The sequence below is a fragment of the Ochotona princeps genome, chromosome 25 (assembly GCF_030435755.1).
Source record: "Ochotona princeps isolate mOchPri1 chromosome 25, mOchPri1.hap1, whole genome shotgun sequence".
Lineage (NCBI taxonomy): Eukaryota > Metazoa > Chordata > Mammalia > Lagomorpha > Ochotonidae > Ochotona > Ochotona princeps.
Genome location: NC_080856.1, coordinates 6079231 through 6100869, shown reverse-complemented (window position 1 = coordinate 6100869; position 21639 = coordinate 6079231). Strand labels below are relative to the sequence as shown.

Below are 21639 nucleotides of genomic sequence, written 5' to 3'. Positions count from 1 at the left end.
CTTCACAAAGTATTCATTTCTATCTTTTTCCCCCGATTTCTCAAAGGGAGTCCCTGAACTTCCCATCACTGAAGCATCTTTTTCATCACTGCGGTTCACCCACAGAGCACTGACTAATCATAATGGATTTTGTTTATGTGTGTCTTATTTTCAAAGAATAATCTACTTAGTAGCAAGAATGCTGATGTTAAAAAGGCTACATTAGGTGTTCTGAATGCCTAGCTTTGTCTGCCATGAACAAGTTTAATAAATGTGAATGGAATTGAATGTACATTATTTGTGGAAGTCATAAATTAAGCCTTCAAAATTGTGAATCCACAAAGAAATGCTAAGTGGCATTCATTTAATTATCCAGGCATCTGTACAAATATATTTGAATTTTCTGATGGACTTTCCTGGAACCACAGAAGTGTTCTGGTTAGTAAACCAAATACAATTCCTACATATTGAAAACTTTACTGGATTTAATCTGAGGTGACAAGTTTTGTTTGTTTCAAAAAAATGAGGAAAGATACCTAGATATGATCTAGACCTGAAAAAAATAGAACAAAAATTGTTAATAGAAAATATATGTTACAGCAACTGCTTTTCGTGAGAAACGCAAAACTATGAAAAAACTTTCAAAACTCTTTAAACTTGGGGTGCTTTATTTTGAGTTTTGAAGCTTCCATTTTCACACTACTAGGATTCAGCAAGAAGTTACATGTTTCAACTACTAACAGTCAGAAAGCAAGCTCAAAGGAAGAATAAGTTCCAGTTCCCATTGCCTGCACTGCGGGTCCGCCTCCCATAGGTGTTTCACGAGCAGTCTTCGCTGCCAGGCTGTCCTAACTGCTTCCAGTCGGCATGCGGGGCCAAGACGATTCTCTAATACTCCAAAGTCAAACTCCATTTCATGAAGAAGTGAATAGACTCATCTTTCAAAATGTGGCCCTTTTAACCCAACGTCTATTTTCATCATGACTTTCCATTAGGCTATATTTTAGAAAGCACTGGAACCAAATTGCGCTGTTCATTTGCTATTTGACCACACTCAGTGATTTCCTCTGCTAGTCCTTACCTCTCCCGGAGAGTCCACTCTTCACCCAACTTTCAGCAACTCCTTCTAAAAGTCAACCATTACAGAAATTTAACAAGCAGTCTTTCATTCTTTGCAGCCTGTTAGATTGTCTCTCTTCTCTACGCTGTCATTGAACTCCCTCACAGTGCCCACCAGGTCTCAGTGTACACCATAGATGCTTAGCATTTATGTCATTTTTTCCTGCTCATCTCACCACTGCCTGAGTTATTAGGGTACAAGAATATGTTCTATTTACGTTTCTTTACTGCAGAAAATCAAGCAGAACCTTTTACATAATTTTCTCAATCCGTATCTCTTGATTTCTAAAATGGGCTTGATGTTGTAAAAGACATTGTGGAAACAACTGTTGACCTACACGAACATCAGAACCTAGCTCAACCATCTTGTGGTTTCCCAAACACCTAAAACAGGCATCAGTAAGAAAATACCCGTCCTGCTTTTATTCTTTCAGAAATTTGTTGGAACACAGACCCAGGCAGGGAAAACTCCTTGCAGAGCACTGGGCTGGAACGCGGAGACCGTCTGGAGTCTGGGGGCAGCTGCTCCACCTGGACTCATGGGAGTTCCATCTGGAAAATGGATGCTCTGCGTCCTCTCTTGAACTGTTGCACCACTGACGCCAATGCATTGATTTTATTTTGAATTTCTGACCTATTGAAGATGTACAGAGTACTCCCATCTAGTAGTTCACTCTCAAAATCTCTGCAATTGAAGGACGAATGCAAGTACTGATTCCCTTTGAATCGCAGAGAAGTTGAACGTTTTTCTAGGCTCCCCCCACAAATGCATTCCGCTATGGAAGTATTTATCTGAGGACACAGATATTCAAGCACACATCTTCCTTGGCGCTTGTTACTATCATCTGCCATAGGCGGCCACGGCTGCAGTCTGAGGTAGACGTAGGTCACACAGGAAACACGTCCCACACAACGGCCACACTGAAACTCAGGAGATGAGCAAGGGAATCTACCGTAGAGTTAGTTTCTATTGGGAGTTTAACAAGTATAAATTTAAGGGTAGCATTTGAACATTCAAGTGTTCTAATCAAGATGTATTAATATTTTATTATTCTACGGGTGTACCTTCATTCCTCTTAGAGAAAACTGAGCTTAGATTTAATCAAGTTCTCAAAAAAATAAAAGGAAAAATTAGTAATTCAGAACGCTTCATGTAGGATTCACAAGGCATCAAAGGCCACTGCTCAGAGCAGATCATATGGCAGGTGCACTGTTACTGCTGATTCTGTTATGTCTCATGAGAAAATTTATAGCTGCATGTTCTAGTTCAAGGGTCAACTTTGAAAATAGGGGTTCTATCTTCCTGCTCTGCTCTTTTTTATTAATATTTGATAAACATTCAGACAATTTGCATCTATCTCTACTAAAATACATTTTTGTCATAATACAGTGTACTTTTTCAGTCACGCAGAGAAAATAGGACTGCTAGGAAAAGTTAACAACGTATTGATTACCTCTCTGAGTGGAAAACATAATTATAAAGCAATAAGGCCAACTTAAAACTGTGCATGGAGCCAGTAGTTGTGTCTTTAAGGCAGTTGAAAGATTTATTGAATTTTGGTTAAAAGTAGATTGAAAATGTCATTAAAGAATAAAGAGTCCTTTATTTGGTGCTACTTGGTGAAAGCTTGTAAGTACAAGTCATCTCACAATTCCATGGACAATATATTGTCAATCACAATTCAAACGTAAAATAACTTACAAAGCTACATGGCTAGAATCAATACACAATAATTATGTTTTTTTTTTTAAAGAAAGAAAGAAATTTAGCAATTAAGTTAAGGTGCAGTAGCTTTTTTTCCAAATAAAATATTAGCACCATACCAGATAAAGGATCCTAAACTGCTGATCTCTGTCCTGCTTAAATAACCAAATATAAACATTGTTTTCAAAGCACAAGTATTAATTTGTAAAATCAGTTCTATAGCTGTTAATGCATATTTTTTTGCATTTTTCCCTGTAAGAAAAAATAGGAATTAAAAACTTTCACAAGATATGAAAAAGCAAAACATGAAACCCATCTGATCCAACCAGAGACTGCGCTTCAGCAATGAGTTCCAACAGAAGCAAAGGTGGACATCTCCCGGCGGATGGTGCTGAAAGGCGAGAGTTCGAGTTCTGTGGTGTACTCATTGTCATTGTCATCACTGGTCACCGTGGAAGACTTCTGAATGCATTCCTCGCAGCAACAGCAGCAGCACTCCATGAAGGCTCTACTGAAGGGTTTGCAGAGGCAGAAAAGAAGCACTGGCGTGACACAGGACTTAAAGAACAAAAGAAACTGGCTGATGATATTAAGCAGGTCCATTGTTTGCTGGGAAACCCCTGTAGCCATGTAGGCGGTGACGATATTGCAGATGTTTTCCGGAATGATGCAGAATCCGTATAAAATGGTCAATGCCACAACTGTACAGTTCATCTGGCTCTCTAGCTGAATCTGCCGCTTATTCCCTCGGGTGCAGGCTTTCTCTGCTTTGCGGATTTTCCTCGCAGTCACTAACGAGCAGGTGATGGTGAAGAGCGTAGGCAAACAAAAGTAACAGCCAAAGTACCACCAGAGTCTCGCGCTGTCATAGGTGAGAGCTAACACGTAGATGGTGTCGGGCAGATCGGGAGAGATCTTTATGATGCACCGTTCTGCAGGTGCTCGGCCACTAAACCCCAAATCCTCCTTGCTCAGCTGGCGCAGAACAACTTCTGGAAGTGCCAACAGCAGAGCGCCCACCCATATCACAGCAAGCTTGGCAGTGGTGGAGGAACAGTTTTCAATCATTTCATAGTACATCTGCACGTTGGTGGCAGCCCGGAAGCGGTCAATACACAGAGCGCACAACGTGAAGGTGGTGACTCCGAGAGAGGCGACCTAGGGGCCAAAGCAGAATGCATTTACTGGGGGTGTTTTCTGAAAGATCGCAGCACAGGAAATGAGTGCAAATAGAGAGAGAGAGAGAGAGAGAGAGAGAGAGAGAGAGAGAGAGAGAGAGAGAGAGAACTAGAAATAGTGATGAGACAGATGAGAGACAGAAAATTAAATTTCAAACAAGTAGCATGGGTGAGTCCTCCTGCCTCCTGTGGAATCTTTGTAAGCATGAAAACGAGGAGAAAACAGAGAAACTCGGGGAGCATGGAGCAAAAAAAATTTTTTTTAATTCAAGGTCAAATAATCCAGTATCATTTTATCACACACAAGGACCTGGAGACACTAGGATTTCAATCACCATGACAGTACTCTCTACCAGGAGGCCCAGACGGAGAGCAGAGTCTGTGGAGAGCGTCCCTTTGGCATTGTTGGAAAGGATGGTTGTGTTTTTCAGTACAACGGTCAGAAATGTGCCTATACACTGAGCATGCAATAATGTATTGAATGGGTTCCACGATTAGAAATCTCCATTTTTCCTGAATGGAAAAGACATTATTTTCACATTCATTTAAAAACATATGCTTATAGAAAACAACAGCTGGAAATTGCGCAGGGGCTAAAGTTGATGCGAAAACAAATTCCAGCCCCTCCTCTTCCATACAGACTGTTGTTGGTACCCAGGACATCTACCTGGCCCTACAGATGGAGATGTCCTTAGTGTGGGCCTGAAGGAGGAGGCCCAGGTGCCTGAGTACAGAGAGGCAGGAGACAGAATGGAAGTACTGTTGGTGGCAGTTCAGTCGAAGACTCCCTTTTGACTTTGACACTTCCCCAATATTGACATCTTTAGAGATGTAAAGAGAAAAAATAATGGGAGACAAGACACTATATGACAGGATTAGAGTCTGGGAAAATTAGAAAAAAAGGAGGGCAGGAGAGGTGGTGGTGGAAGCCCAGCAAGTTCTAACCAGGTGCCTAGATGTTCATGCTATGGAGGCCAGGATCTACATGATTGATAAGGCTCAGCAAAGCCCATCGCACCACGGAAATCATCCTCAGCCCATGAGAGAATTAGCTGCACACTCTTCTCTGGAAGGATACATGTGCACACCAAACCTCAGAGAGACTGCATAGACGTCAAAGAAATCTAAGTGCACAAAACATTTACACAATGCACAAGACACATCTCAGGTGCTTACCCGCTAAAAACCTTACAGAAGCAAGCATAAATGAGTATCGCAAATAGAAACAATTACTCATTTATCTACCAAATATCGGCCGAGGCTCATTCATTCGCTCAAAGAGAGCTCCCAAACATGTTTAATACAAGTACACATTTCTTGACATCACCTCTATTGTCGTTGTGCTTAATATCTGAGATCAATAAGAGATACGAGAGCAATCCTTGCCTTCAAGAGAACCAGAGGTGGGAGGAAAAGGATAGTTCTCAAAGCTAGAAGGGAGGCAGAAGCATCAAACTGGTTCAAGTATTTGGGGTGAAAATTTAAGCAACTGAATGTTTAATATCTACAGCCTTTATTTATAGGCTTAAATAAGGACAATTAATATTCTATATGTTAACAGAAAAACCTTAGAATAAACTTAGAAAGAAAATTATTAATGAGATTTCAGATAAAACACGGGATGAAAAGTAGATTTGTCGGTGGATGGGATGCATGGGGCCACGCCCAAACACTGCAGCATGGGCCTCAGCCCTGCCTGCTGCAGGGAAAATGGAAGAAACAGAGACAGTGTTCATGTCTTGACAAAGGGGCAAGGAAAAAACAAATCAATGCCTAAGGTTATCGTTATGTTGGTTTTTGTTTGTTTGTTACTTTGATTCTATCCACTGGTTTATTCCCTGAAAGCTCACAGCAGCCTGGGCTTGAAAGAATTAAGTTGGGGTCCAGCGGTGTGGCCTAGCGGCTAAAGTCCTCGCCTTGAAAGCCCCCGGATCCCATACGAGCGCCGGTTCTAATCCCGGCGGCTCCACTTCCCATCCAGCTCCCTGCTTGTGGCCTGGAAAAGCAGTTGAGGACGGCCCAAAGCCTTGGGACCCTGCACCCGCGTGGGAGACCCGGAAGAGGTTCCAGGTTCCCGGCATCGGATAGGCTCACTTGGGGAGTGAATCATCGGACGGAAGATCTTCCTCTCTGTCTCTCCTCCTCTGTGTATATCTGGCTGTAATAAAAAATGAATAAATCTTTAAAAAAAAAAAGAATTAAGTTGACAAAATGAATACAATCTGTCATACAATTTTAATATTCAGAATATCGGCTGTTTATGTGCTACATTAAAATTGTCACTTTCCTGAAAACTGCCTTAACGTGCCTTGTACATTCTGAGACACAACATCAAATATTCTCTCCTACTAACATTGAACATGTTTAATAGGGAAAACAGGAAAAATTAGATTTTGATTACTCTCTTATCTACTAATCGCAACAGTCTGGAAATGAAATATTATGAAAAAAGCAAAAATGAAAAAAAGCATTACCAAAAAAGCTCTAGATCATAAGAAAATATGATTTAAAAATATGGTTGAGCTTATAACAAACTTTTTTTAAGATTTATTTAATTTTTATTGCAAAGTCAGATATACAGAGAGGAGGAGAGACAGTGAGGAAGATTTTCCGTCTGATGACTCACTCCCCAAGTGACCGCAACAGTCAGTGCTGCGCCGATCCGAAGCCAGGAGCCAGGAACTTCCTCCAGGTCTCTCACGTGGGTGCAGGGTCCCAAGGCCTTGGGCCTTCTTCAACTGCTCTCCCAGGCCACAAGCAAGGAGCTGGATGGGAAGCAGGGCTGCAGGGATTAGAACCTGCACCCGTATGGGATGCCGGCACATTCAGTCGAGGACTTTGGCCACTAGGCCACGCTGCCAGGCCCTATAACAAACTTTTTGATGTTCACAGAAAATCACCCATAAACACCAATATTAAAAAAAAAGCATCAATCTAGGGCTGAAATTGTCACGCAACAAGTTAAGTGGCCTCTTTTTTTTTTAATTTTTCTTTCTTTTTTTTTATTAATTATTATGCATTATGTGACAGTTTCATAGGCTCTGGGAATCCCCCCACCCCTCCTCACGCCCCTCCCCCCTGGTGGATTCCTCCACCTTGATGCAGTATTACAGTTCAAATTCCATCAAGATTCTTTCCTTGCAAACATATACCAAACATAGAGTCCAGCTACTTATTGTCCAGATGGGTTGAACAGTTTCTTGGGGAGACCATTTCTGGTCCAAAGTTAGAGCTGGTAGAATATCATCCCAGTCAATTAAGAGTCCCAATATAACATCAACAGCAATTTGTAACATTATGGAATTGACATGGTTTTGAGTAACCAGTATCTTTCCTGCACACCCCCCCCCCCCAAAAGAAAATGTTCTGCACCTTAATTGTTGACAAATGTCTTGTTAGAGTTACAAGCCAGTCTAGATTATCCTGAAATCTGCCAAGATCAGTAAAATTATACTTCAACACAACAAATGGCTAAATACTAAAATGAAATAGACACGAGACAGCTGAATGGTACCTTATAGCCATTTTAAGGTATATAGCAGCTGGTCCTGTATACAAACTAAAATTGAAATGTCAATGAGCAAATCATAGGTTGTGGTTAAGAACTTGTTTTTTTTTTAAGTGGCCTCTTTGTGCAACACCTGGCATCCTGTATCACAACCCTGGGTCTGGCTGCTCCATGCTAATACACGTAGCAAGGCAGCAAATAATAGCTCAACCACCTGATACCTGGATGGAGCTCTTGGATTCAGATTGGACAGTTAGATCATTGCTGTTATTTAGTGCATTTAGTGAATCAGGAGATGGAAGAGCTCTCTCTCTCCATCTCACCTCTTCTTTTTTCTCTTTGCCTTTCAAACAAATCAATCTTGAAACATTTTTTGTATTTATTTTATTATTATTATTTTATGATACAGTTTTCCATAAGCCCTAGGATTCCCTATTCCCTTCCCCCTTACTGATTTCTCCTTTACTAGTACAATGAGTAGTCCTTTATGAACTAAAAAAATGCATCATTCCACTATTTAAGTGTATCCTGACCTTGTAGATATTGGTAATTTCAGAGTCCAGCATCCCATTATCAGGCTAGATTCAACAGTTTCATTGGGAGTCCATCCTTGATTTCCATGCAGAGATGCAAACATTTTTTTTTAATCAATGTGACTTGTGACTGCTGAAAGTTTCTATCACTATATTAACATTTAAAATTAACCTTCAACTTAAGCTGACAGAACTTTGTCTTGAATTCTTGTTGGAGTCTCAGATTATTTCCAATGTTGAAATCCACACCGTGGAACTATCTTATAATCTCATGTTTGAATACCTATAATTGCCACACTTGGGGAAATCTGACAAGGGCTTGCCAACTGTACGATGTAGGAATTGAAGTGCTTCGTTTCATAGATTTTTTGAAACTTGATATTTATGCATTAGTTTTTGACTGTTTCAATTTACGTTCCCTAAGAACTGAAAGCAGAAAATGAGCAGATGCACACACACACTTGGTATGAATTTCCGTGCAGTCTCCCCTTAGGCAGACCTTGGGCGTATGTGCCTATCACAGTGTACCCTGAGTCAGTCCACAAAGACAAAACTACAAAGCTTGCATGCTCTGGGTCATTTGAAACTAATGATGAGCGTTTATACTGAGAGGAAACCTTGGTAATACAAGGATCTTTGCGACTGTCAAGGGACCAACTCTGAGGGAAGTTCAGGCCGTCTGCTGTGTGCTGGTTTTGCAACACTACTTACAAAGCCCACCATGCACAAAGGACGGCACTTTCTCCACTCACCTGCCTAAGTTTAAATGTGGAGATGTAGAATTACAGACCAATTAGCCCTCGTGCTAGCATTTGCCTTCCTAACTCCAAGTGAGACAAAGAGAAGTAGCATCAAGAAAAGCAGGTGGGTGGACATGTATTCCAGCAGGTGAGGTAGAAGGCCAATGTCAGAGGCTGTACCACATATCCACTCCTAATTAGCAGGCTTTCTGTGCCTCGGAAAGCACAACACCACTTCCTGATTCTGCATATTTCATCTTCCAAGATAAAAAAGCAAACTTAAGCACAACTTACCTATTTTTCAACGTTTTGCTCAGAAATTTGTCTACCATGCAGTTTACTTGAAGAGGCTCAGTTTTTCAGTATAACTCCAAAAAGCTTAGCCACTGAATCAGAACTACGAATACAATGCAATCTGTTGTCCTCTTGACAAACCATGGACAAAAGGGTCCCTCCTAGTTGTCACACTCATACTTCCGGAGCTCCTGTGTTTGGTCTCATATTTTCAGATTTCAGTTCTCTCTGATAACATTCTCTGCAGTAGGCACCAACTGAAAGGAGATGAACAGCTCAGAAGGGCCAAGGGAGCATCGGAGAGGAGTGCTAAGGAACACAGGAGCAGAGCAACACTGCTCCAGAAGCAGACAGCTTTGCAATGCAGTTGCCAACAGCAACCGCAACCGAAATGCCAGACCTAGGCATCAACTGTCCTGCTGCCACTGCCTGCAGTGTTGCTACTTAACAGATCTCTCAGGCAATTCACTCAGCAATGTGAAAGAAATATGCAAAGGCCCTCCTCAGTACTATGCCAAGTTATTTATAGAAGACTTTAAACATGTGTAAAGATTTAACAGCACACCTCAAACAATAATTGATCCATCACGATTTTTAAATGTACTTGTTAATGTACAGCTTATTAACAATTCTACTAAGATGCAGAGTGCAATTACATGCAATTGTAAAATTGTGTGGTGCAAGCTGGATCTTCTGCATGTAATGACGTATCTGGTTGCTAAAATTCAATATCACTATAAAATATGCTCTTGGGTGCGAAGCTGCTGAGCATTGGCTTGGATGGGTAGTTCTCTGAACCACATCCTGAGAGATGAAATGGGCAAGATGCAATCTCTTATTAATTAAACTGTCATTGGAGGAATAATTAGCCGCCACAAAAGCACAACTGCACACACAGATGAAGCTACACACTCTGAAAGTTCCAAGATCAGGGAGCTGGAAGAAAAAAAAATGACCATTTCAGAATACAGGCATTGGGCAGTTTCATGGAATTGTATCAAAATACAGAGATGGCAAAGAACAAAAGAAACAACTCTATAATCTTTCATTAAACTGGCAGTGTCTTGCTTTTCTTTGCATCCCAAAAGAACAGCAATGAGGTCCTTCAGCCCCGACCCAGTAACATTCAGTGTAAACAGGCTTCAGGCAGCTGCAGCCAGCTACAGTGTTGTTTCATGGCACAGGAAACTCAGGACAAAATTATGGTTTTCTATGAATGACAACATCTGTAGCAAGGTTGATTCCTTTTATGCTTAAAGAAAATCACCTAACTAAAACTTATCTAACATATTTAAACTGTAAGTCTGTCAAGTGTTCATTAATATAAAAATGTGAATGAGGTAAGATTAGCACCATTTGTTCCAAGATACATCTGTCTAATAAAATCAACAAGTTAAATTACTAAGCTTTATATTCATTCTCAATAATTAGAAAGTACTTTTACAACATAGTATTTTTCCTCACATCCACATTTCATTTTTTGAACCTTACCATTTTCATGATCCTCGGTTGTTCATTTAGGAGTTTCAATGCTTTTCCAGAATATTAACACATGTTTTCTTGTTAGATCCTTGTGACTGATTTTCATGGTGGTGAACCCAAACTAAAACCAAAATTATTTGTACTTGGGTAGTCATGATTTGAATGATACTGAGAAATCGCTTTTTAAGATGAAGTTTCTTCACATTTCACCAAAATTCCACCACTGGCAGTGTGTTAAAAGTGCTTTCCTATCCAACCCTCTAAAGAAGTGGAAATGTCACACCTTTTTAAATGTTTACTTTTACTTGAAAGGCAGAGTTACAGAAAAAGGAGAGACAGAGAAAGAGAGAGATCTTCCATCTTCTGGCTCACTCCTCACATGACCACAAAGGCCAAAAGTTGAGTGTGTCTGAAGCAAGGAGCTAGGAGCTTCTTCCAGGTCACCCAAGTATGTGCAGGGCCCAACGACTTGGGACTGTCCTCGACTGCTCTCCCAGACCACTGAAGAGGGCTGGACTACATTTCATATCTTGCTGTGGCTTAGATTATCATATATATATATGATATATGCAAGAAGGGTCTGAACAAAAGTGGTAAAGACAGTAAAAGTAAGAGCCGAAGCCATGATGGGTAAGAATGACAAAGAGGAAACTATTTACAAATAAAATAAAATAAAATAAAAAATAAAAAATGGCAAGCCAGAGTGAAATGTTAGACCCAACAAGAATGAGTCATTTTAGCCAGGATTGAAGTCATAAATGCTATGAAGCATTCAAGGACACAGATAACTTACACTTAGAGCAATCACAAATTCACACACTCAAAAATACTCTAGTTCATAAACAAGACTGACACTATCACTGTGTTCTGTGTCGTGGGTAAGTCACATAGGAATTACCCACAGTTGCTTTGCAAATAGGCCTCACATCTAAATTTGCCACAATCCTATTCTCCACTGTCCTCTAAAACTCAAGATGAGATCATCTCTTGGGGCATCAAAGCACTAAGCTAATTAAAATATTTAAGAGTTAGTCTTGGCAACCAAAGGAGTCAATTCTGGAACGTTGGCGGGACAATTCTTGGAAAGTAAAATCACAGAGCATCCCTGGAGGGTGGGAGCGGAAGTACAGTGTAAGAGGCAAGTCTCACTGCAAAGTGCCTGCTTGTTTCTCTCCTGCACAGTATACTTCCCAGATGCAGGTCCACGTACTTCCCCACAGAAAACTGTTACATGCACTACAAGTTAAAAAAAAAAATTCTAACAAGTTCCATGCAGCATAGGAATAAGCGGCCAGATACACTCTCACCGTTCAGCCTTGGGTACTTTCACAAGGTGAGATAATTTGCTTTCCTAGGTATATTTGATTCATTTCCGCCATAGAATGATGTTTTTTTGACAGGCGGGACATCTTGCAAGTCCTTGGAAACTTGGGATAAAACTTTACTCTCGTGTACTTGATAGATTACTCCATTTGCCAGGGGGCGGGGGAAAATTATTTTGTTTATACTTCTTTTTTTTCTCTGACTCTATAACTCCAAGCATCTCAATGGTTGGCCTTCTTTCCTAGGTTTCCCAAGGTCAAATGACATAACATGCATGTTTTTCAGATTTTCAGAAGAAAGGGATTTAACTTAATGTACCACATTGTTACAAAAAGCATTCATTTAAGTAAAATGTCATAATTTATTTATGCTTATGCAACTAGTAAGATCTATTATTGCAAAAGCAAAGATAGCTACTGTAAGTTAGACATATGTTTTGTATTTTAAAAGAATTTCCTACATGCTGTTCTTTTGTCAATATCATCATTATTTTGGGCTTTCTATCCCAGGAAAGCTAAAGAGAATAAGTATTGAAGAAGCAACAGTTCAGGGGCGCATTTGGCCAGCTTGCTGAATGCCATATGAGAGTATTTCCACTTCATAGCCATCTTTGTCTCCTCACTCTAGCTTTCTCCTAATGTGGGCTTTGAGAAGTAGAGGTGATGGCTCAAATACCCTCTCACTGAACTGGGAGACCCCACTGAGTTCCTAGTTCCAAGCTTCCGTCCTAACTCTGGATGTGGGAAGCGAGCCAGCAGTATGGAAACTTGCTCTCCTGCATGCTCTCTGCCTCTGTAACTTCTCAGATTATTTCATAGTTATAGTTCTCATTAAAAATTGGAATATATGCATGAAGATTAGTAGTAGTAAGAATGCAATTAAAAAGAATTGGAGAAAGCTCACTTTTCGCTTGATTTTCTCTTTGGTCACAATCGACAGAAATTATAAGTAGGCCCATTTCCGGGTCACTTCTGAACTTCCATAATGCTTTCTTCAAACCTTTATTATGGTATTCATCACACCGCAGAGCACTGCTTTCACATAACCTTTGTCATAGACTTCATAACGCTTCCCTGCTTCCCCTCTCCGCTTTCCAACCTCTATACCCTGTCCACGTGGTGTTTTACCATAGAAAAAAATGCTCAAAACATTTTGATGAAGAATGAATAGTCAATGAAACAATAAATTAAAAATAGCACTGTGGTAAAGGATTATAAGAAAATGATGATTTATTCAATTTTTAATCAGTTCAGTGATACCATTTTAGATATAATTTTTAAAAGATGTCAGACAATATCTCTAAATAATTGAAAAAAATCTAATCTGTTGCTGTTTGCACTTCATTGAATAGCTTTAGAGAAGAGAACATTTGAACTACAATCAATTGTGCAAATGCTTTTATTTTTGCTGTTGAATATTGTAAGGGTTTTTCTTCTTAGATATGTCCCAAATTTCACTAGATTCACAATATATTTAGGAATGAAGTTACAAATAAAAGTATCCTCTAAGAAACTGTTGTCTCTTCCCAAATAGTCTTCAGCTAAATATTTTCTCCTTTTACCTGAGAATGTTGAAGGTGGTTCAAAATGGATTATTAAGAAATCACAAAATATTTGATGAGCACCACTTTCATATATTGAGTCCATTTTCCCTGAGAGTATTATTAGTAACCTTCATTTTTTAAAATAAAACTTATTACTGGGCCAGCTTGCAGTTTCAACAGGTAAAATTGCCACCTGGGACACTGGCATCCCATATGGGCAGTGGCTGCAGCCCCAGCTGCTAGCCCCAGTCCAGAACCCTGCTAAAGCACCCGGGAAAACAGCAGCCTTCATAACCACATGGGAAACCCAAAGATGCTCCTGGATTCTGATTTCTGCTTTTTGGCTTTGCCCTGGCCCGGCTCTTTCCCCTGAGCTCCTGGGGAGTGTGCCAGTGGATGAAAGACCTCTTTCTTTATCCCTTCTTCCCTCTCTCTGTAACTCTGTCTTTCAAATAAATAAAATAAATCTTGTGTGTTTTTTTAAACTGTGTGTTTCCACTTTAAAGCCTGTTAGAATACTCTATAGCTACACTTACTGTATGTACCGCTAGTGGGGTACCTAGGTTTTCACTTGAGTGCAGGGGTTGCAGGCATCTTTGTGTAGAACTGGTTACTGACATTATCTTCTTCCAGCACCCTTCTTTTCTAACTGGTCAATTCTAACAAGAAAGAGCTACCTGTCCCACTCAGTCTAGAATAAACATTTCTAAAACCATTGCAGAAACTGGTAAACACTGCCCCCCCCCCCCGATGTATTTATTTTTATTGGAAAGGCAGATTTACAGAGAAAAGGAGAGAACTTCCATCTGCTGGTTCACTCCCCAACTGGCTGCAATGGCCTGAGCTGAGCTGATCCAAAGCCAGGAACTTCTTCTGGGTCTCCTACATATGTACAGGGTCCCAAGGCCTTGGGCCATTCCCCACTGCTTTCTCAGGCCACAAGCAGGGAGCTGGATAGAAAGTAGGGCCACCAGGATTAGAATCAGTGCCCCTATGGGATCCTGGTGCATGCAAGGCGAGGACTTTAGCCCCTAGGCTACCACGCCAGGCTTCAGTTCTTCTCTTAAGAGGAGATTCTATACTGGTCTCAAACTATCCCAGGAAGTGAGATCCTGATGAGATGCATTCCCTGTATTAACCAGGCAAAAAGCTTGTTAAAATAGTGAGATCTGGACGATTTCAGAACGATTTGAAGCATTCTGCTTTACCACACCTTGTGAAGGTTGGAGTTCTTTAAATTGTAACCTGTATCATTCAAAATCCCCAGTGAGATTCTAAACAGAAGCATGTATTTGGCAGTGGAGTTGGGTCAGATGATCCATTCACCAAGCAGCAAGCAAAATGCATTTCCAGTTGCTGTATTCAATACCTAAACGTGAACATTCGCTGGATCCTTACGAGAATGGTATGATGGGGACTCTTTGCCATCCTCCTATTGCAATCTACACCAAAATGTCCAGCCCTAACGCACCCCCCCCCACAGCACATGAAACCATTGCTTTGAGCGTGGACTAGTCTGTAACGATGACCCCATCCAGATGCCCCTCCCCTCCTGCTGTCTACCACCACTGCAGCTGACATTTGTCTTTACGAACCTTATCACAAGCCCATGAAGATATCATGGACTAGAACGGGAGAGGTTATCAACTATAACAGTTCCTGGCACATTCCCACATCAAGGAACACAAAACTCCTTGTCTAGTAACAGAACCTGGAAGCTTCTGCTATCCTTGAGATCAGCAGGCTGAAATAAATAGAAGTTAGGAAAGCAAATTGTGAAGATTCCATAGTTTCTGCTCCAAAAAAGTCTCCTATGTTTCTAGACAAACCTGACAGTAAAATTCCATTATCCCTTTCGAAATATACTAATACCTAAGGTGTAAAGAGAAAAACAAAAATAAACTGGAGAAAATAAAAGAATAAATTAAAAATTGGAGAAAAATGTTAAATTAATAATAAAAACAATAGTGATTAACATTTAAAATTAAGAAAAAGTAACAATAACACATGGAAAGGCAAATTATGTTATCACAAAAGTGATTACAACTGCAATATAAATCTGTAGGATGGCGTATTTTTTTATAAAAAATGGAAACTAGCCAAGAAATAAAATAAGAAAACAAAAACTGAAGAAAAGACTGAATCTAGATGCATAAGAGGAAAATGTAAAATAATTTTTGGAAGTCTTAAAGGCAAAGTCAAAGATAGTGAGGAGAAGGTAAATTTTGAAGGAAGTTTGAATGCGTTTGTAAAATCATTTACAAATCTAACACACATTGTGATTCGAAGAACATAAGATGTAACATATATTTTGATTTGATCACTAAAACAATTACATTGGACACATTAAAGTACATAGTTATCCCAGATTATTGCAACTGTGAAATGATCAGTTACCAACTATGGAGTTTTCCACATGTTTATGAGATATAAGAGGAAATATAAGAACAAAAGAACCCATGCATTTCACCAGACAGCAAATTATATAGCTTAAAATATTTTTTCTCTGCTTAGTGATTATATAGTATATATTTTTAAGGATGCCAAGGAGCAGAAAGCAAAGGCAGACATTTCTGGGAAAGCTTTGGCCTCGTGGATCTCTAAATAACCGATAAAAGTCAGCTTGAAGCACTGAGACTCACAGGCTCACTAGGGTCACATCCACGAGCTTAGAATGGTTCTTTCTCTTCTCAGAGCCCTGTGTTTTCTCAGTGAGATGAGGAGGCTCTTTCTAACTGAACACGACAAGTCGAAAACCACTCTGAGGTCTGCTGTGGTTCTGCGTGTAGGTGGATTCTTCCCGAAGTTTTACGGAAATGAAGCCCCGATTCCCCTAGAGATTGGGGTGTTCAGTTGTGGACTGGTGTTTCTCTCTAGAAACTGTTCTGAAGCATGGGGATCCACCACTTCAAGGGCTGCCCCATCCCTGGGAGCATCCTGCATTCGATGACTGAACATTAAAGGACGGAAAACCACACCCTCTTGTCTCAAGTCACATCTCCACATGGCAACTCCACTTCTAGTGTCCAGGCTGCCAGCTGAGTTCTTTGTGGCAGCTCCATAACAATCCAACTTCTTCCTCTGTCAAGTCTGGCTTTTTTGTTTTTTCTCATTACCTGGTAGATATTAAATCTTAAGGCACACCTGGTGCTGCAAGAAATGCCCTAGTGTCTGTTTATTTCAGGAACCTGATCTGGAACAGGCATTAAATTCTCCCTCTTCCAATGAAAACAGCAGCGCCTCCTGCAGGCAGGAATGCCCTATGTTGGTCAATGGTGCTCCTGGACAATCAGGAAGTAATGAAGCCAATATCATTGCCCAATAATCATTGTATAAAACATGCTGAGACAGGATAGAGTTGTTTCTGTGGAATAAGTGTTTGGTAGAACACAATAATGCTATGTGAAATTTTTCATTTGTAAGTCTGAAACTGAAAACTGTATAAGCTAATTTCTTAAGCCTTTGTTTCTCAGTACTAAATAAATCTCAGCATCAATAACGAAAAAAATAGGGCCTGGCCCAATAGCAAAGTGACTAAAGTCTTTGCCTTGCATGCACCAGGATCCAATATGGGAGCTCATTTTAATCCTGATGGCTCCGCTTCCCATCCAATTCCCTGAGTGGCCTGGGAAAGCAGTGGAGGACAGCCCAAAGCCTTGGGACCCTGCACCCAAGTGGGAGACCCAGAAGAAGCTCCTGGCTACTGGCTTTGGATCAGCTCAGCTCAGGCCATTGTGGTCATCTGGGGAGTGAACCAGCAGATGGAAGCTCTTTCTCTCTGTCTCTCCTTTTCTCTGTAAATCTGACTTTACAATTTAAAAAAAAAAAGGCTTTGTTTAAAAATAATTTAAAAACAAAAAATAGGCAGAGTTATAAAGAATGAGCAAAACTAAGTGAGAACACAGCCAATAAAAGACAGTTTTTCCCCATCCACAAGGAATGAAGCAAAATCAAGATATTCTTAAGAATAAAATTAAATTGAAAATTAAAGAAATAAAGGAAGAAAATACAATTACATCTACATAAATTTTCAACCTAAAACTAAAATTAGAGCACATACATAGCAAAAAAAACATTGCTCAAAACTGCTAGATCTTATCACACAAAGTTTCTATCTTCTGTCCTGAATGATGAAATTCTTACAAAGTTTTCTTTCAAGAACTTTGGTAATTTTTTTCCTCTCTCGTTGTTGTTCTCTGTCTTTTCTATTATTTTTCCCTCTACTGTACAAAGATTTCTACAAGTCCAACACATTTCTAGATCTCTCACTTTATAGTTCCCTTGATCTTTCTGCAGAAGTCAACTAATTCTGTTCCATCCAAATAAGCAATCAAAGGAATGTGAACGTGAAATTGTCCTTGAAAAGCAAGTTGGTAAATCAACACATATTCACTAATGTAAGTTCAACCAAGTCCTTCAGAATCCACAAATGAACTGTCTGCTAAGTAGATAGAGATGTTTCAGAACTTGGCATCCAGGGAGGTGCCAATCTTGGCAAAGCAGCAAGAGCTGACTCAGTGGCCCCGGACTAACCGCACCTGATCCCTGCTGGGGCAATGGAGGGCCTCATTTACTGTCTTCTACCTTTGTCCTTGTAAGGAGGGGCTGTTTCCTGTTAGCTTCGCCTCTCACTTGAAGCCCTAGGACAATGTTGAACACAGTGTCACCGGCCCTGGTGCCAGACAGGATCAGGGGCTCTGGCATACTTAGAGTTCCCCTTCTTCTGCTTCTATACGTGAAATGGACAGTCTGAATGGAGAAACCCAAGGGCCAGCTGGCTAAAGACATCACTGGCAGAAAAACACTGGGGTGCGTCCAAGAGCTGGTGTTTACAGAGAAGCCATTGAAAGAGCAAATGCCAACTACACACTGAGGGTTTCGCTCCTTGAGCTTCGGGATAAGGCAGTGAAATTTTATTCAAAATCATTTTCGCGCCCAAAGTTTGGAACCTAATGCTTACAGCTTAAGAAATGTGAGTCTTACAGTCAGTTCCATAAAATAGCAGGTTCTTTACACTGATATCCAATATATACTGTAAACTTTGACAGTGATGCATTCTGGATGGTTGTGGCCAAAGTCTTATTTTTGCTTAAGTTCATTCATGCAAGAAATAAGTAAGATTGTGAAGAAATGGAGCAAGGAAAAAGAACAAGAGCTGACAGGATCTGGGTGCGATCGCACAGAGCACAGCCAGACGCTTCAGCTAAGTCGGGAGGCCATTAATATATCATGAGGCCAGCTGACAAACAAAGGCAGATTTCCTTTTATAAAATAAAATATTGCTCCAAGTTTGGGATTTAAAAAGTGCAAGAATCATGGAGGCAAAAGCCACGTTAAGCACTGGGAACTTAGCAAATACTGTTGATGTTATTTTCTCGCTGGGCTGTGAAACTGACAACCATGGGTTGGCCACTTATTTAACCCTAGTTTCTCTGATAAGAGTCAAATCAATACTATACACCTGACCATATTCACAGAGAGATTTATGAGGTTTATAATCTAACCCATTTTACACATTATGAGCTCATTCCCTCCGCAGCATGCAAATAGATGAATTTGGAGGGTATTAGCAAAGCTGCCCCTTGTCATGTAGGCATGATTGGAGTAGGGACCCAGAGAAGGGGGAAGGGGTCCTCCCGCAGCGCGGGTCTATCAGCAGCTCTGGCGCTAGGAGCCTAGCTAGAGCTAGCTTCCCGACACCCCCCCCCCCCGGAATCGTTACCTCGATGTAGGGCACGATCTTGCAGGAGAAGTCCTCCAGCAGCCACTTTTTGGTGAGCTCGTGGAAGATGACGAGCGGGAGGCAGAAGAAAATAATGAGGAAGTCCCAGAAGGCCAAGTTGGCCAGGAGAGAGTTGGAGATGCTCCTCATATAGTAGTTGTGACACACGATGCACATTACCGCCAGGTTGCCAATGATACCGGTGCCGAATATCACCACGGACAAACACATGACCGCGTAGGCTCCATAGGACTCCTGGGTCAGCGGGTAGAAGGGGTTCTTTAGCCTCACTCGCCGGTTCGTGCTGTTTCTCCAGCGGGAACCCCCGCGCTCGTGGATCCCTTCTTCTGAAGACCCATTCTGGGCCAGTGCCCTGCCTGGGGGTGCAAATGTCCGCCCTTCGCTCCCTGCCAGCCCATCGGCCGACTTGATTGGGGGCTTATGGTGGGAACCCTGGAGATGGCCAGCAGCTCTCCTGGGCCAGTAGAGATCGCTGGCTACGGGTTCCTTTTTCACACTGCGCTCCTGACTGCGTCTGGAAACGACAGCGCCCCCAGGACCCTTCTCTTCTTCCTCTGAGGTCTGGAGGAAGAGCTGGAGGGCCGTAGCATCCCCTCTCCTCAAAGTGCTAGACACATCCTGAATCCGGACACCTTTCCATTTCCAGGCGCCAGGCAGCCTGCTCGAAGGTCCCAAGGGCCCAGCGGTGGACACCTCTGCCCCTCTGCCAGCACCTGGGTCACCGCTCGAGGTGTCTGGCAAGTCCCAGGAGGGCGCAGAGCGCAGAGCTGCCTCCTGCTCCTCCCTGGGCGCGCGGGCTCGGAGAACGCCTCTAGCAGAATTTGCCGGTCCCCAAGTGCCTCGGCTGCGGCGCTGGATCAGTCTAGGCAAACAGCTCTCCCCGAGGCAAGTCTCATTCCTGGGCGCAGGGAGGGTGAACCCAAAGGCAGGAGCGGCAGACGTCTGGAGGAGGAGTAGAAGCAGCAGCCGCGAAATGCCGGCGAGAGGTGCTTCCGGAGCCCGCATGGCTGGGCGAGGGCGCGCCGGGCACGGGCGGCTCCTGCTTAGGATGCACACCTGCTGCAGAAGTTGCTCCAGGGAGTTAGACACATGTCACATACTCACCCCGCAGGGGCTGCGCGAACCTGAAGCTGTCCAGGAGGGTAAGGGGCGGGCCTTGGGTCCCGCGCTATCTGCCTTACAATCCTTGCTTGTTAGGCATTCTGTGCTTTTCTTAGCCGAACCCAATCCGAGCTCTGATGCCCCTACGGTTCGGAGACAGAAAGGCTACTCCCGGTGGCTGACCTTGAAAAGTTGCAACCAACACCTGAATGTCGATTAATGTTGCGCCTGGAAGAAGCTGGGACGAAGCCCCCACGCTCCTTCCTGCCTCGGGCTGGCTGCCTTCTAGGGTACAGTTTCTCTGCCTGTTTACATCCCTTCCACACTGCTTTATCCAGTTGCAAACGGAGGTCTCCAGACGCAAAGAAAAACAAGGTCCCCTCCCCCGCCCCAGATGGTTGGCAGACAAATCCCGCTCCTGGCTGGCTGGAAACAGGTTGCCGAGGTCAGACGCAGAGCTAATGCGCGGGGCGGGGGAAACGCTCGCCCCACCAAACCCCAGCGAGCGGCTAGGCTACTAGTGCCCAAAAGAAGCGGGACTCGAAACCCGCAGCTACGGCCAAAGTTGTTTCTCTTCCAGCTCAAAGTTGACGAAGGGGCGGCCCCGGCTGCTGGGCGCGGCGCCCCAGAGGAGGAGGGAGTCGTGGGTAGAATTGCGGGAGAGAAGGCAGCCGCTGTGCCGCGGGCCGCGGGAGCGTGTCACTGGCACGGCGGGCACCGCGGGGAGTGTGGTGCCTGGAACGGCCGCGGGTGAGGCTGTGCATGGCCGGGAAGGGGGAGGTGGCCCGGCCTCTCCCAGCCGCTCCAGCCACTGCGCGCGCCCGCGACACAGCCGCTCCTGGCCTCGGTCCCCGCCCCCCTTGCTTCTGGGAGTCGCTGGTTTGTGGGGAGACAGGATCCCCTGGTGGTTTGCCATCCACTAAGCCCTCACGCGTTCCATGCAAGCCTTTTGTAGCGGTCCTCCCTCGTAGGGGCTGGGTGCGCCGAGGGAATAAGGGCGGATGCGCGGAGCCTGCGTGGCAGGAAGCGAGGGATGGGAGGGACTGATGTGGGAACCTGCCGGACAGGTGCCTGAGCCAGGATAGGGTTGCGGGGAGCGAGGGGAGACGGAAGAAGGTGTGATCAGGTGGGGAGGGACAGCAGGGAGCGTAGACGGGGCTAGGGCGGCGCTACCGCCTCCAGCGGCCCAGGCCCAATACGCATGCCCAGACCTCGCCCCTAGGGAGTTGTAAGGTGAGGCACACACCTCTCAGGTTTAAAAAGTGTGAGTTTAGAGGTTTTCCCGATAGAAAATCACCAGTCCCGCAAGCAGGATGGACCATTAAGGATGCTCGGATGTACCTGTGCCTTTCACACTGCGTTAGGAAGCCTCCTGCCTGAACTTTGGACCG

The 21639-nt window shown here is 42.9% G+C and overlaps 1 protein-coding gene across 1 annotated transcript; it reads right to left on the bottom strand.

Moving 5' to 3' along the window:
• Nucleotides 1-2632: 2632 nt before the first annotated feature.
• GPR37 (G protein-coupled receptor 37) lies at nucleotides 2633-21251 on the bottom strand. Its single transcript, XM_004592493.3, has 2 exons — nucleotides 19127-21251; nucleotides 2633-3961 (listed from the first exon to the last, which is right to left on the bottom strand). Exons 1-2 carry the CDS (start codon nucleotides 20150-20152, stop codon nucleotides 3143-3145), a joined length of 1845 nt encoding a protein of 614 aa, XP_004592550.2. The 5' UTR covers nucleotides 20153-21251; the 3' UTR covers nucleotides 2633-3142.
• Between the last annotated feature and the right edge of the window lie 388 nt (nucleotides 21252-21639).

Excerpts from the sequence above, each read along its gene's own strand:
- GPR37 (XM_004592493.3), bottom strand. The coding sequence starts at position 20,152 with ATGCGGGCTCCGGAAGCACCTCTCGCCGGCATTTCGCGGCTGCTGCTT. Across the intron at positions 3,962-19,126 it reads AGATCGTGCCCTACATCGAG|GTCGCCTCTCTCGGAGTCAC; the intron begins GTAACGATTCCG and ends TTTGGCCCCTAG.